The 16,364-nt window shown below is 39.0% G+C and overlaps 1 protein-coding gene across 7 annotated transcripts in view; it reads right to left on the reverse strand.

Annotated features, from left to right (window-relative positions):
* ADAMTSL3 (ADAMTS like 3) overlaps positions 1-16,364 on the reverse strand; it is a 180,380-nt gene that overhangs the window by 4,307 nt on the left and 159,709 nt on the right. For all 7 annotated transcript variants that reach the window (XM_065847389.2, XM_065847391.2, XM_065847390.2 and 4 more), the window contains exons 24-29: positions 9,319-9,501; positions 7,144-7,263; positions 6,132-6,344; positions 3,641-3,824; positions 889-1,093; positions 336-445 (exon numbers count right to left, since the gene is read on the reverse strand). In XM_065847389.2, coding sequence (XP_065703461.1) covers positions 336-445; positions 889-1,093; positions 3,641-3,824; positions 6,132-6,344; positions 7,144-7,263; positions 9,319-9,501 — 1,015 coding nt within the window. The remainder of the gene's footprint in view (positions 1-335; positions 446-888; positions 1,094-3,640; positions 3,825-6,131; positions 6,345-7,143; positions 7,264-9,318; positions 9,502-16,364) is intronic.

Genomic DNA, 16,364 nt, shown 5'->3' on the forward strand with positions numbered 1-16,364 from the left:
ATTTGGGCAGCAATAGACCAGAATAAAAAGTAATGTCCGAAGAGACCTATCTCAGTAGTAACGAAAAAAAGTTATGGCAGATCACTCCAATTTCTGGTTTCTTTAGGGAGTCAAGATTCCCTCAACTCTATTTATAGCTTTGCCTTTAGCACAGCGGAGGACACTGGTCAAATCCATTACTCTCCTTGGACAACTGAATTCATCCAGTGTATCCACAGAGACGACTGTCATTACCTCCTTTCTTTGTGTTTGATATGTAAGAATTTGCATGTTTATACTGCATTGACAATCCTGTATCTTTGATCATCTAACTTGCAATGCTTCAGACTGTGTACCTCTTTCTTTCATCACAAGGAGAGTTTCGCACCAAAGATCCATTACGAAGCTGGCAGATGAAGTGACGATGCTGTAAACCTACGGGGCGGCCTACACAGTGACTGGAACACTAAAAAGTGAGAGAAAAGGATGAGGGGAAAGAGAAAGAAAAAAACAAGTTAATCATACATACTAACAATATATTAGCTTAAAACATGGAACATATAGTAATGGATTAGCCTATAAAATATATTGAAAGTAATACTCAGGTTTCAGCTCACGTCTTTGACAAAGCAAAGTAGCTCAGACATCCCAAGAAAAACAACAAAAACCAAACCAACCAACCAACGAAACAAAAAACAAACAAACAAAAACCAAGCCAAAAAACAACCAAAAAACCCCAAACCAAAACACACCAACCAGGATTTGTAATTCACTGGTCTGAAAGGTAATTACAACTAGTGCCATATAGCTCGCTCTTTGTGCAAGAGGATAGATGTTCAGCCCATGGAATGACAACACTGATACACTTCTATACCAAAAAGGAGTTTCCAGACAAACTCTGTAACTTACCTGTCCGTGTGTCTGTATTTTCCCTGCTGTACACAAATGACCCGTACATGGTTTCCTTCCCACAGGACGATCCCTGTGTACACAAGCATCTGGTAGCAGCGTGAGCACACTGCCGTTGGCTTTTACTTGTTGACAAGTTATTTGTCGATAGCGAAATCCATTGCCACAAGATGCAGAGCACTCAGACCATGGACTGGTTACCCACCTGTAGGATGAAGTAAATTTGTAGCAACCATAAAAGCATTGCAAACTTGCTGGTAGTTTGCAGCAATCTGTTTGCAAATAAGAACCAAAAAAACCTGTCATTGCAAATTTTAGTTATGAGCAAAGGTAGAATCAAAGCTTTTTCAGCTGTTGGGCAAGACCTTATAAATTTGGTTAAATGATGACTTCTGAGATAACTGTGGCTCAATATATGTTAACAGAATTTATACGGCTTCTTACCCAAAAGGTTATATTAGGTAAACCTTATCGACCCTGCTGGATTTAACATTTCTGAAGGAAGAACAGTGTACTTTTCTGTAACTTATAAAATGACTGGTACTGATTTACTTACTACTAAGGTGAAGGGTGTCATAACTCATCCAAATTTACTACATCAAGATCTTGCTAGATAATGGCTCAAGCAGAACATGTTACTTATTGATTAGAAGCTGCAAAGATTTAGTCTGTCTTGGCAGCTAGGAACAATACTGGGGAAGCAACAGGTGGTAATACAATTTATTTCACTTGATCTTTTCATAAATCTAGGTTAGAAATACAGAATGGGACTTTATGTGTAGCACAACTGTGACAACAGGAAAAATATTCTATTCTCTTTAGCAATTATTTCATTTTCATACAGTGAAACAGTTTATATCCATTCAAGAAAGATTAATCTTTTACAGTCTGGACTTTTGTCTTTTTCTTCCTTTTAAATCTCAAGTACTTTTGCAAACATTTGGTGCAGTGCATGCACAGCAAGTCAGCCAGCCCCAAATTTGGCAAATACTTAAAGCACAAGTTAAGTACATGCTTAAACTCTTATATTTGCTTAACTGTACTTCCATGCTATGCTGAAGATAAGTGATTAAACACATGCAAAACACTTCGAATTACAAGGGCCCATGACACTGACCATACATCTAAGCCTTTGTAATTCTATGGATACATTTTAAAGAGTTGTCCTGGGGTAAGAAGATCGTGCAGAAATCAGAAAGTGGGAAGTGGAAAGAGAAGTCTGAACATTTTGCACTTCCGTCCCAGGTTGGTAATGCCAGGGAGGGAGGAGAGGTTGGTGGCACCGGGAGCCAGACATAGGGCTGTTGTCCAGGTATCTGGGATGCACTTCCTATATGGGAAGCATGGAATACCTCATAAAAGAAAAGCAATTTTTATGTTAGCATATATGTATAATTCAAGGTAGAGTTAATTATGATAGTACGCACACAATCCCCTTCCACTGGTAAATTCATAAAGCCAAATAAAAAGCAAAATAAATCTAAGCATTTTTATTAAGAGAATTTAGGTCCCAGTCTGTTTAGCCATATTAAACAACTGATGCTTTTTTGTGGTGAATACTGTGATAATTAGAGATTGTGAAGTCACACACTGCGGTCCACTGAAAAGGCACAACCTTGCTCGGGAGAGCACTGGGCCCTCTAGTATCCTCCTAATGCTGTCATCTGCTCTGAATGGCTGAATTCTAAGAGGGAAACCTGCAACTGAGTCTGTGCGTTTCAAATGGTTAGTTCTATTTCAGTATTTTTCCACTGGCAAAAAGTTTGCTTGTTATGGGCTGGCTGGGGTTCACACTCACAATTTAAAATTTTGGCTGCCAATAACGAAATAGAAACGAATTTCTCTTGATATTTATCTGTTGCTATGTTTTCTGGTTTTGACACAGAGTTTAGAACATACTGGCAAGATGCACTCCCAGAATGTCAGCTAAGGTCTTAACACATCTCTCCAAACAGTTTCCAGCAACGGACAACTCCAAAATGCGTGCATGACTTTTCATCCCTCACAGATTTTTATGTTGCTGACAGGGATGGCCAATTCTTTCAAGCAACGGAAAGCACTTGTTTTGAAGACTCTTGTGGGATTTCCTGCTAAAAGCCTAGAGAAACGCCTTGTTGAGCTGGAATGCTCAGTGCAACTCACCAAGTGTAGAGGTAAGGTTTTGGCTTTTGGAATCAGATGTTGTGGTAAACTTGCCTCTGACATAAAGATTTCCTGACCCAAGATCACAAGGTACTCCAGTTAATCCAGTGAGAAAACTGGCAAGGAAGGACGTGCAAGGAGCGTGACACTGTGGTGAGGGGTATTAGCAACAAATGAGGCATTCCATAGTAAACATCCTACTCAGAGCTCTGCTGGCGTGGAAGGAGAAGAGGCAAACAGATTCCACACACGAGTATCCTGGCTGCTCTAAACGTAACGAGTTTTCTCTTGGGGCATTGTCATGGATTGCACAAAACTAGCACACCAGGGTCTCAGAGAGACCTCCAGCTTAGCTTTCAAGATATGAAAGTGGTAGCAGCAAGACTTGCTGCGGCAGCATTAAGACTTGCACAGAGCTCATTTATTCGGGTCTATCAAGCGTTTCCCTACTTGCTTGTTATCCATTTTCACATCTCATGCTTTAGGGTTCACGATAAATTAAACCCACATTTCAGACTCTGAGTAAGAACACAGAAGCAGTTGTGCAGGAGACAGTGAGTGCATTTTAATACACATAGAGCACACAGAAATGGAATAGAAAGGAGTTTACCTGGCAGGGCAGTCATCTGTGTTACATGACTGGTAAATTATCTCTGGCTCTTGCAGCCCTCTGCATAATGATTCATTTACTTTCTGTTTCTCTGCATTCACACACTGTAGTCTTCTGGAGCGGGTTCCTGAATTCCCACAGCTAGCAGAGCAAGTACTCCACTCTGTGTATTCCCATTTGTGATCTGAGAAATGCAATTGAAAGCAGTGTGAGAGAGACACTATACTTTATAACTGTGTCACATTTTAATTGACTTGGCAACATATTCTATAAGATACTGCATCCTCTATAGAAAAGCAAATATTTCAGCATTGTGAAAAGGGATCGTAAGCCGAAGTAGAATTTAGTCCTACTCAGCTTCCCCTCAAGTTCAGCCCTTACAAATGAGCATGACGTTCTCTATATGGCAAATGCGATCAGCACATGTGCACATGAAGGGCAGAACCCTGCTCACAGTAGGAATTGATGAACTTCTTTAAAAACTTTCATAACCTTTTTATACAATGAGCATTAAAAGGAGGAAACTGTAAATCAGGCTCTCTAGGTTTCCTGCTGTTCTAGAAAAGGTTTATTCTGAAGAAAACTCATCTTACTCCAGACACTTCCCATAATTTGAGAATTTAAGAGAATCCTGTACTGAACTATAGAAAAGTATTTAATGCATAAATAATTTGCAATCAAGGCATCTGGCAAGATGAAAAAGGAATTTGTTTTAAGGGTCACTTTATATTAAAATCCAATGACCTCCAACAATTACTACCTTTATATTTAGTCACAATTCCACACTTATCCCTTCCCCCACAATTCTTTTTTTTGACACTTGGTAAAAGATGAAGTACTATGCAATGTTGACAGATTTTTATGTGATCACAGGAGTCGGATTTTTCTGTAATAACCAAGAATAATTGATAGCTACCAGCTGTGTCCACAGGCTCCCTCTTCCAGCACATAATGAATTCTTTAACTTATTGTTTTTCAATGTTTCCTTATTACTTCTGGGTTTCTTAAAATAATACAAAAGGGCCTTTTTCAAAGTAGAAATAGTTAAATTTACTGACTGAGAGACTGTATTGTTTGTTTAACTAGGATGATACTACTCAGAAGTGCCCTCGATATGCCTACTGTGCAAAAACCACCGAAGGAGATTTTGCAGTCTTCACCAATGCATGGGCATTTCAGTGATGACACATTCACATAAGCATCAGAGTCAAAAGCTCATGACTAGAAAATGGGATCTCCCCAAAATACTGACCAGCCCAACTGGAAATGGTACTGGTTGACAAAAAGGCTAAAGCTAAAGACTGCAGTCGGATAGTTCAATGCCGGGCTAGACCTGTTCAGACATTCTAGCTTCAATGAGATCAATATCAGGACAAAGGGCTGGATATACTTTTTATTTACTTTGCAAATGTAACTGACTCCACAACCCCATGCATACCGGAACCATTCTCACCCACCAAAGTAACCCCTTGGCAGTCACTGAGAATCCACTGACGCACAGCATAGGGGATTTGCAAGATCTGACCTTACACCTTGAGTCCAGGAAGTGAAATCATATTAATGGGATAACTGATAAATCACATACAAAAACTTTAAATTTCAACAGATACTTGTTTCTAAACCTGATTTTCATTCCCTGATTATCGACTGATTAGAGACTTTTTTTTTGTAAGTGTCATACTTTGCTGCCAGACTCTTAGTAGGCTCCAAGTTCCTAACTCCCTTTTTTAAAGCCCAATTATAATGTAATTAGTTTCTAAAGCACTTTAAATATTTACAATCCTTCTAAAGTGTTTGCATACACAGCTGATTGTCCTGCTGGTGCATGGATTAATATAAGATCCTTGTCAAATTCATCTTTACTCCTCAGTTGCACATTTTATAAACTAACAACAGAAATGTAGTTTTGTGCAAGCGCATTACGTTGGAGAACATTACAAAACATTCTGGAAAACTGAACATTGAAACTGATGAGTGTGCACGTGCCCTAGTACATTGATAAGTTTCAGGGTGACTATTAATACGATAAGATGGTTACTATATCATTGTAATTACATTGGAATATGACAATGATATTAAAATTATTTTTATTATAATTAAAATATTTGCAAAGATTACCTCAAAATTAGGTCAGTTTGGTGGGTTATCAAGGCAGCAATTTGTATGATTTGTTGAAAGGGAAGCTGAGAAAACCTGCCTGATTTAAAGCTGTTTAAGCAGCAAGACACTGAATCAGGCAACATTTTCTCTGCTACACAGGTGAGAAATGAGGACCCACACATGATGTTTGGATGCACATGGACTCCCATATCCAACTCTAAGTATGGACATTGTCTAGTGACTAAATGGAAGTATTCACATATGTGAAATTAAAGATGCTTTTATTAATTACTTTCTATGTATAAAAGCATGTTACGTTTCAGGGAAGTCTTTACAAAGTTAAATAAAATATTCCGAAACTTAAGAATTTGTCATATAATTTTCAACAAACCTTCCTTCTTGACATTTACCCAAACTGACATTGGTTTTGCAGTAGCTGAAGTCCAACATTGGAATTGTCCAGCAAACTGACCGACGTTGGTGTTCACCTCTAGGATACGACCCCCAGCCAGGGTTCGGTATTCCAAGGTCTTAACTTCTGCAATTGGACTGCCTCCGAAAAGCCAGTGAACTGTATTTCTGTAGCTGGGCAGCACTGGGCAACCTAAAAATCAACAGTATTTTAGCAGGTTTTTCTATAAACATTGAAATATTTGTGGATAAGTATGTATGATTTTGTGATTCTGCAAAAAGACCTTAGCAGCCTAAATTAAAGAATGACTATGCATAAAATCAGTGAGGTCCAGCCTATGGCCTAAAATCCTGACTGCCCCTTGAGGGTTATCAGCTGGGTAAGCTGATGTATACTTACCACAGTTCTTCATATTTTGCTTTTCAGTAAGTTCTTACAAACTTCTGTATGAACAAAGGGCATAGGGGGAACAAGTATTTCAATGGAATGAAGATATCATTCCAGACTCTACAATGTGCAAATAGATTTGTACTGAAAGAGTTTCTGTCTATTTTGGAAAGGAGTCCTAAACACACTAAATGAAATCGCTGCGTTTTCGCTCCACAGGCACAAGCAGAGATGGAAACAGGGGTATTGATTTAGACAGAAAAACAAGAGAACAGTTCTAAAGCCCAGCTGAATTTCCTGCCATTGTTTTCGAGTGAAGCTCAAAGAGAAATGATGCAGCTTCAGTCTCATGGTGAGTCACCTACATGATGCCTAGTTTTAATTTTAAGTTTTAAAGCATTTTTTTGAAGAGCTGAATCAAAAAATAATTGTCTCTCTTGCTCTGAGGCTCCCTCCCTGATAACAGAAAGCTGAGATATAGTTAGAAAATCCAGGTCACCAAACCCAGACCGTTAGGAATTACACTCACTTTCTCTTTGGGGCCCTTTCCATTTTAATTAAATGAATAAATAATTTAAATGACAAAGCAGACAAGACAACATACCCATTCTTAGTGGATCTCCAGGTGCCACACTGACATTTGTACCAATTCCAGATGCCATTAGGACACGCTTTCTTCTGCTTCCTTTTGATAACAGAGTGTTATTCTCTACAAATCTTTGCTCTGTAACACAATGCATAAGCTCTCTTAGCAAGAATTAAATTAAGATGATGAAAAATAAAATTGTAGCAAAATATCCAACATGCTAGTTGTGGAGCAGAAGGACAATAGCACTTTGGAATTCTTTAGGATCAACCAACTTCATTTATGCAGTTAAATTGTTCGTCTAAGAGAAACTACTTCAGATATTTAAACAGGGAGATGCAGAAATGATTTCAAATGTATATGCAAGTTTCTAAATTAATGAAATTAGTTTAAAATATAAGACTGTAACACTTAGTGTAAAAACAACATTTAGAGCACATATGATGTATTTCCTGTTTCTCATGACAATGTTGCATTATTTCATTACTAGTTTTTTCACATCCAGAATTTTTAAGAAAAATAATTCTCTTAATGGAATCAGGCCAACTCCTCTGTTCCATTAGATGGAATTATGACAAAGTGTTGAAACAGAAAAAAATAAAATCTCTTTAAAATCTCATTTTGCATAGAGATCCATAATGTATGTAGAATCATGTGCCTGTCACTATACCAACTCCTCCTTTTTATCATATGCCAGACAGAGTAACTGCCAAAAATGTGGGCAATCTGTCACTAACACACAGTTTTTGCTACTTAGTCAACATTCTCATTTCAATGGACTTGCATAATATCTATCTATGATCCTCCTTCCAGAATGGTTTAAAACTTATGTTATATCCTAACATCCGTGGGTCATTTTACATTGGTTCAATGTTTTTCCTCAGTGGGCAACATCTGTACGAAGCCTCCTGCTCGTCTGTGTAAACACTGGCACAAAAATGTCTCCCCAGAACCACAGCAAGGCCGGTCCCAGCCAGGCAAAAGGCTGGTTGCCTTGTCAGTCCTTAGGAACTTGTATTAGAAAGGTTGCACAGATTGTGCATTGCTGCTTGACTGCCCCAGGTCAGGCAGTAATTGCTGTAGCGAAGTCCAAAGGGCTGACGTGCTGCTGCTTTAGACAACATTGAGTCAGCGCAACCTTCAAGTCCCAACACCAGAAGTTCTCCCATTTCATTGCAGTTTTGCCCAGCCAAAAAAAAAAAAAAGCAAAAAAAAAAAAGCAGAATTTGGCCCTACCCTATCTATCAAGATTTATTTAAACTAGTGTCATATGACCAGGAATAGAAATGAAGTTCAGACTCTTGTGAGCAATCTTGCCAGTCACATAATTATAATAATATTCCTTTCTGGAACACCTGAAGTGTTAATGTAGTCCAGGAAAACTGAAACCAAGAAGGGAGCTTCAGTCTACACTCATCCTCACACAGAGACTCCTATTATGTCTTTGGTACGTCTAACAGGTCCAAACATCTATAACCTACCCTACACACGTGTGCCTAAGAAAGCAAGCTTTGTTGCAGGATTGGCCATGTATAACTGTGTTGTACATCATACAGAAAATGATGAGAAAATCAAGCCCTAGAACTGAATGATCCATTTATCGGAGCTATTTGCAAGGACTGATTTCATTATACAGTATTACGTGATTAATCTTTCAATAGAATAATTTAAATCCAAGTTTTCTTTACATTTTGTATTCTGAGAGTTAGCAGTTCATATACACAATTTCTTGTTTTACGTGTCCCTACATTTTATTAGCCTCTATAATTAAAAAAAAAAAAAAAAATTAAAAAAAAAATCAAAACCAATCCCCAAACCAGCCTTTGCTTTCATTTCACTGCATGCATTTCCCTGCAGATTTTCCAAATAACTCAAGCCTGCCTCATTTCCCTAGATAAAACCACTGGGAACAATGGAATATGACAGAGGGTTTAGTTTTCTAATGTATGTGCTGGTTCAAGGGAAGCAAGAAGATGGAACAACTTTTGAAGTCACAAGTCAAACCATCTGTACCTAGAGCCGCTATTACAGGAAACACAAAATAGAAAACAGATCCCAGGGAGTGAGATGCAATCAACATTTCCAAGATCATAATAAAGTGTTAAATATCCCCTCAACTATTTTATTGGTTAAGCTTCATAATCAAAGTGGTTTACTGCTGTTATCAGTAAGGAATTTTCATTTAGCACTTACCGGTTAAGTGGAGAACAGACGCAGCTTCAGCTTGGCCGAGAGTGTTAGTTGCTCTGCAAGTGTATGTTCCTGCATCTTCATAGGAAACATTCCTCAGAAATAAAGAGCCATTCAAAACCAGGAAAGAATTGGTTTGCAGAATGTCTTTCTTCTTAAACCACGCTACGTTTGGTTGGGGAACACCTTGGAAATGCAAATAATTGAAACATTTACTGTGAGAGATAAACCGTAGTTTTTTTTATTGCTAATTGTTACAATAACATCCAAGAATCATAAAGTTCCTTTGTCATTTCATAGCATAAGCCAAAGAAACAACATTGCAGCAAAACAAGTGCTTTTTCCACTCACAACAAACCTTCTCAGTTGTGAGCTCTATTAATAATTCAGCATCCTGCTGAGATGAAAGGTTAAGCACAGAACAGTTTTAAAACTGCTACTGCTCCTACAAAAGTAACATGATCAGGTGTCTTGCTACTGAAAGATGCGAGACCATTACCCCCAATCAGGACCAATTAACATAAAGATCTGCACAGCATCTTTTAATTCAACCTGCATCCCAGAATATATGAGGAAGCAAATATTCAGTTTCTAATTAAAAATAAAGAAAAAAAATAAATTGAGGCAAAATCTTCCTCTCAAAGAAAAAAAAATGTGTATATTTGTCAATTAGATCAGAAAATACTTGTGGCTGATTTCTGCCAAAAATCTCCTGAAACCTTCTCCAAGTAGCAAATGTCATATATACAGCTTGTAACAATGCAGTGTGAAGAAAAAGGAACAGAAAGAGCTATTAACAACTAAACAAGGGACTCAGTTGTGAAGAAATCTCATTTACCATGTTAGAGAAAGCCAAAGGTCTATCATCATTCCCACTGTAAAGCTTGAACTCTGGGAAAGTCAGCATTTGCAGATAATTTGTCATTCAAAATTTTAATCAATGAGTTAACTTTGGACATTTATTTTTAATTAGACACTTTTTTTTTCCACTGGCACAATACCACCTCAGTGGGAGGACTTCTGCTGCTTTATTTTCCTCAAACATTTGCCTTTAAAAGGATATTGTGCAAGCTGGCAAATCAGACACTTCACTGCTTGTGCTCTGGTTGAGCTGCCGCAGCAGAAGTGCTCTTTCAAAGCTCCAAAATCCCAGATAAATCAATGGTAAGGCTGACATCCGTGGCACAGCAACTTGCCACAGAGGTGCACAAAGGTGCAGGGCACGAGACAAGTCAGCGCAGTTTAACTCTTTTCCACCTGAACTCCTTTTCTCTGAATGTATCAATCAGCGCTCACTGAAGACTCCCAAAATGGTTCTGCTGTAGGAGTTGACCCAAACGTGGGACATTTGGAAGTTTCAGCCATACTGAATGCTAATTCAGTCTCCTCTCTTCACAGATCATTGTGCGGTATTACTTTACAGATGATGCCTTCATGATGTGGAATAGCCTTTAGGAACAACTTTAACATTTCAATCACTGGCTTAGCACTTCCAATGTGCACCTCAGGTTTTTTTCCTTCACTATAATAGGAACCAGACATAGTTTTTGGAACCTGTTATTTCACTGAAGGAAAAAGCTCCCCCTACCATTTTGTCTAGAAAGAAACACTCTTCTGCATAATCACAGATTGTATTCTAGACAATTTAGCAACTGTTCAGGGCTTTTAAACTTGTAAGATTGTGTTTTAAGGAATGAAACTGCATAAAACAAAGTACAGATCCGCAGGGTGCACAAGTGTCCAAAAAACCAGGCTGTTTTTCAAATTTCCAGAAGAAGTTTTATGCCACTACAAAAAATCCTTTTGGAATTGGGATGAGGACTTGTTTTAAGGGTCTTTTTTTCCATTTTACCCCAGCTTTCTGGCTAAAGTGTATCATTCTCAGACTTATTTTTCCTTTACAGTGAGTGTACTTTCTGTGGCCGGTCAGGCACATGTACTTACTACACAGATGGGCTGAGGAGGTGTTGTGATGATGCCGAGCTTTTTAAACCTAAGGCCTAGAGGTTTGCAGCCAGACTGCCCTCACTGGCACCAAAATCCTGCAGACCAATCAGAGCCAAAAATAAGCCAGAAGCAGCATGGTTGGAATGGCACTGAACTCACAAGATTTGAAGTCAAATTCCACAAAAGAGAAAGATGCTTGGAAAGGTTCAAATTTAAGCTTTTAACTCGAGCCTCTATCAAACTTCAGCCCAATATCACCCCATGATGCAGTATTCAGAAATGTACCTCATTCCTGGGATTTAACTTAAGTAAAATATACAAACTGGGTTTGTGTTCTAGAGTTTACCCTGGAAAAATTGCCATGTCTCTACTCTTCTACCCATGTCTCATTCAGAGACATGTAAAGCCTTTTAAAACCTGGAGTTCAGTTTGCAGAACAAATCTGCAGAAAAGCTTTGCCGCTCATTTTAAGTTCAAAATTGGGTCTCTGTCACACACCTTAAACCTAATTTAAATTATAGGAAATGATTACTCTTTGTTTCTCCAAAGAGCTGTATGCATTTCTTTTCAGGAGAAACAAGCAAGTAATACCACACAGACACACACACAAGTAAATCAGACCATTTCTCAGGTGAACAGTGTGAATATGCACACATCAGTTCTAGGTCTAAGGAGCAGAAGTGTGCACAGAGCCCCCATGGCAGTCCAGCAACCAGCCCGACTCAAATGCACAATGAACTCATCTAGGCAGTCTTAGACGTGCTGCCACTTAAAGTGTGTGTGTGGGGGGGAAATCCATGAGAAAAAGATCAGTTAAATGTGCCATTGAAAAAAGAACACTATTATGCATTATACACGGTCATTGCACACTGTCATGTTAAAACAGAGTTAATATTCTCTAGATACCTTCAGGGTGAATCCGTAAACATGAGCTGTTTGAGCTGAACATAGCAGTGGCGACAATCACAACACTCCTGCACTGTATTTTACCTGAAACTATAGCGAAGTAACATTTTTATCTAAGGGTCAATAATTTTTATGTGAACTGTGTGCTGAGTCCCTCTGATCTGGCCTCTTCACAATGATTTTAAGGACCCTTCAAATTTTTGCATGTCACGGTTCCTTTTCTTTCACAAACATTTGTATTATATGGAAACCAATTCACTATCTGAGGATGAGCTTGGGACATATTTGAGCATCTGCTTAAGACCAGCTGGTATTTGCCATCAACCTCCTTCCATGTCCTTTTTCACGGGTGTTTGGTTAGGTTGCCATTAAGAGTATTAAGTCAAATCCTCAGCTGGAGCCCTGAGCTAAGGGAAAACAGAAGATACTTTTTCAGAGAAGAGTTCAGGAACCTGTCACTGGCTGGGTGAGACAGGACAAAGGGACGAGAAGGGGCAGGACTTTGGGCACTCTGCAGGCAGGACATTGCTGTATGCCAGAAATCAGGGGCCTCTCACCCAGCCTTTCAGGTGAACCTAAAACTAGTGAGCACAAATGTGATATAAAGCTTTTGGACTTGTTCATCCAGAGAGGCGCAGTAAAGAATCTGGCTAGAAAAAAGGTTTATTGTGTGGTGCTATCCCATCTGCTGATAGACACCCTTTAAACAGATTTAAGTAATAAAGCAGGAGGAAAACACATCCCTTATAGTCCAGCTCCTTTGCATTCTTCAGCAAAGCAGTGTGTACATTTCAAACTCTTCTGGACAGCTTCAGTTTATCCGTACGCTTGCATTGCCAGTGAAAAATCCTTTTCTGCCATGACCCTCATGAGAGACACTGAGTTCTTGTGCAAATTGTCATTTCTGGAATTCCTATCAGGAGAAACTCTTACTGTTGGAAGATACTAAACCCCATGATTTTTAGGTGCGCATTTACCTTTTTAATAGTCTCTGTGCTTAACAGTACTTTGTATAAAACTCCTTCTCATAACACAGCACAACCCCAGCGTGAAGCCACCATTTATATATACAAAAGCTCACATCGCGCAGATTTTTGATGCTTTTCCTTTAGAAATTAGACTCTGTATTAACTGCTCCTGAGTTAAGATCTTTCTTCCCTACCCGTATGCAGCGCTGCAACTGAGTTACGTCTCACCCAGCAGCTCCTCTGAGAAAGCAGGCAAAGAATACAACTCCCACGTTCCTCATGAAAAGACTCTCACAGTAGCACTGTGAAAAGTATTTTTCTACACAGAAACTGCAGGATGGAGTTCAAGCATACCATCAAAATGCAAGAAAAGCTCTTTTTTCCTACACAAATAGGTAAGGTCAAAAACCTGTGCTTTATCCTTTAGTATTTGTGTAAATAAAACTTTAAAAGTTTTAAGGACTGTTTTCTAGTCCAAGTAGAAACTAAACTAAGCAAAAGTAAGCCAGACCACGAGCACAATGGCGTGATTTCCTTTCTTGTTTGTTTTATTGTTATTTGGTGGGGTGTGGGTGTGAGTGTGTGTGGCTTTTTTTTTCTTAAAGGTAACAAACTGAATGGAGCTGAACTGATACTTAAGCTTTAGGAGGCATTCATAAGACTTCATGGAGAAGTTCGTCCTGTGTACAAAGTGGAATTCTACTGCAGACGCTTGACTCCTTTACATAAAGGTTAATTTATACAGGGACTTCATATGGACAGAAATTACATTCACAGTCTTCAAGAGCCTTTTTAACTCCAGAACTGTAGTGAGAAGACTTTTAACAGAGATGTCTAAAAGCTAATTGCATTGAATTTTAAAAACATTTCCTCCTCACCGCTATAATTTTCTGCCCTCTGTTCTGACTCAAAGAGATTTCTACTGTTGTCATTTGTCCTTTCCCAGACAGTTTAAAAACGTGTCTTTCCTTTCACCTTACTGTCCAAATTTAACATATCTACATAAGCTTCTTATACAGAACGGCTGCCTTCCTGTGTGTTAGAAGACACCAAATCAATTGGGGATTCATTTGCTAGATCTCTTCAGGAAAACAGTGAATCTTCCAGTTTGTAATCCAGGAAGTCATTCCCTATCTACACCCAAGGAAATATTAATTTCAAAAGCTGAATAACTCCTGGTTTGATCCCCAGCCAGCACAAAATAAAGGAAGAGGTACAGGATGGCCTGTAGCCACCTTTATTTCCTTCGTACCCCAGCTCCACACAGATGCAGCTGAGGATGAGCCCAAAGGCACCGACCCACCCAAACTGCCAAAGGTTCAGAATCCCTAAGTGCAGTTTAGATCCCAGTGGTTCAAATGGGAGATCCATCTCTGCCCTCTGCCAGCAGCGGAGTCAAACAATCATATCCTGTGGCTCCAAGTCAGGAAAACACTTAAGTCCAGGATTAAACCCATCCCTATGAGGGAATGCAATTAAACACATGCTTAATTTTAAGGATGGCTGTCATCATCCTTCATGAACAAGGATACATTCCTGAACTTGGGCCCTTCTTAGTCTTAGAAAAACCTTAAAAATCAGAATCTTACTCTTGCAATGGATCTAAATCCTCTGATGGTAAAATTTTCTACTACAGACCTAAGTGGCAATAAAGCTTTAAAATTACTTTAATCTATTTTTCTGACCTCAAACACAGGTTATTTTCCACTAGTACTGGAGCAGCTCTGAAATACTCAATGTTCCATGAAAAAAGTCATTTTCCACCATGAGCGGCCCTGGGACAGCAAATGTTATGGAAAAAAACTCCAGCTCCGGATGGGACTGTGAAACACGTGTTTAAAAAAAGAAAAAGAGAGAGAAAAAAGAGGAATCCAACACTATAGGGTGCCCTTAAAATATTCAGTGTTCAAAACCAAATTTCCTCCAACCTTGAAAGCCCTATGAAATATTACACACCATAAAAATCTTGGCCAACTAAATAGTTGCTCTAAAACATTGGATATGTCTTCAGAATTTTTCCCCCAGCTATGTAGAATCTCATAAAGTATTCTGTATTTCCCATTCAAGAGCAAGGCAGAACTGTGCTGGCACAAATCACGTTTTGCTGCACTTCACTAAAAACTTACCTAATTTAGAGGCTAAATTCATGTGTCATCTTTCGGAGAAAACAATTGTGGGTCAGTAACATGCACAATGGATGTCACCTGATTATTTATGCTACACTCACTAACACCTACAGTGGATTCAACGTAAGTTACAACGCAATTTCTTTGATTGATGCATCTTCGTATTTTCTCCAGCAGAAGTCGCGATCTGGCTTCATATTAATCTGAATGATGCTTGAACAATCAACTCCCGGCAAATCCTAAGAAGCCTAAATCCTGCTGCTGAGATTACCTGTATGAATCTTGACGACTTCACTGGGAATAACGCCCTTGGACAGAGAGCCAGTGTGAGATTAAGGTACTTGGTTTGATCGCCCAATATGCCCTCAGACACTGCCCCATTCTCTCGCAATCTTTCAGGGTTATTACCTCTGCTTCTTCCTACCAGCCACGCAACAGCTCCTCTTCCTAGGTGGTAGCAACATTTGGCAGGATTTAGGTGTACTTACGGACATCTGGCAGCCTCCTTAGAGGGGTTCCTGAAGCAAGACCCCTTCCTATCCCACCCTTGCCACAGCTCTGTCGGGTTCTGTTTAGTTCTCTGGCTGTCAGTTGAAAACGAACTTGATCTTTTTTCCAGCTGGAGAAGTTTAAGGCTGATATTTTCTATTCAAACTCCAGCATTTAAAATAAGGCAACTAAATTTAGACAACTAAACAAGAGGATCTGCATTGAGTATGAACTCAGAAATTACTGCTAGATTAAACTCTCTAGTTGACCCTCAACATCGACTGGGTTGGTGTGTGTTAGGGCAATTCTACAATTGGAGACTGTTTTGCCCAACTGGTTAGTAATTATAGTTTACTGAACAGCCGTGCTATTATATATCAACCAAAGACCCAGACATTTATGGTCATAAAGTAGATATATCCTCAGGGACTTTGAAAATATAATTTTATCAGAAATTACAGAACTACCCAGGAATTGCCATTAGTCAGACCTGAAGTCTACCAACCTCTGCAATGGGCACCTGGGGATGTAGAGGCAGAGAGTCCTAAAATCATGGCATTTTTTAATGGTCCTTCCTCAATATATCTTCCTAGCTTCCAGAACCAGATGCAAC

Source organism: Patagioenas fasciata, chromosome 12 (genome assembly GCF_037038585.1).
Source record: "Patagioenas fasciata isolate bPatFas1 chromosome 12, bPatFas1.hap1, whole genome shotgun sequence".
Classification (NCBI taxonomy): Eukaryota; Metazoa; Chordata; class Aves; order Columbiformes; family Columbidae; genus Patagioenas; species Patagioenas fasciata.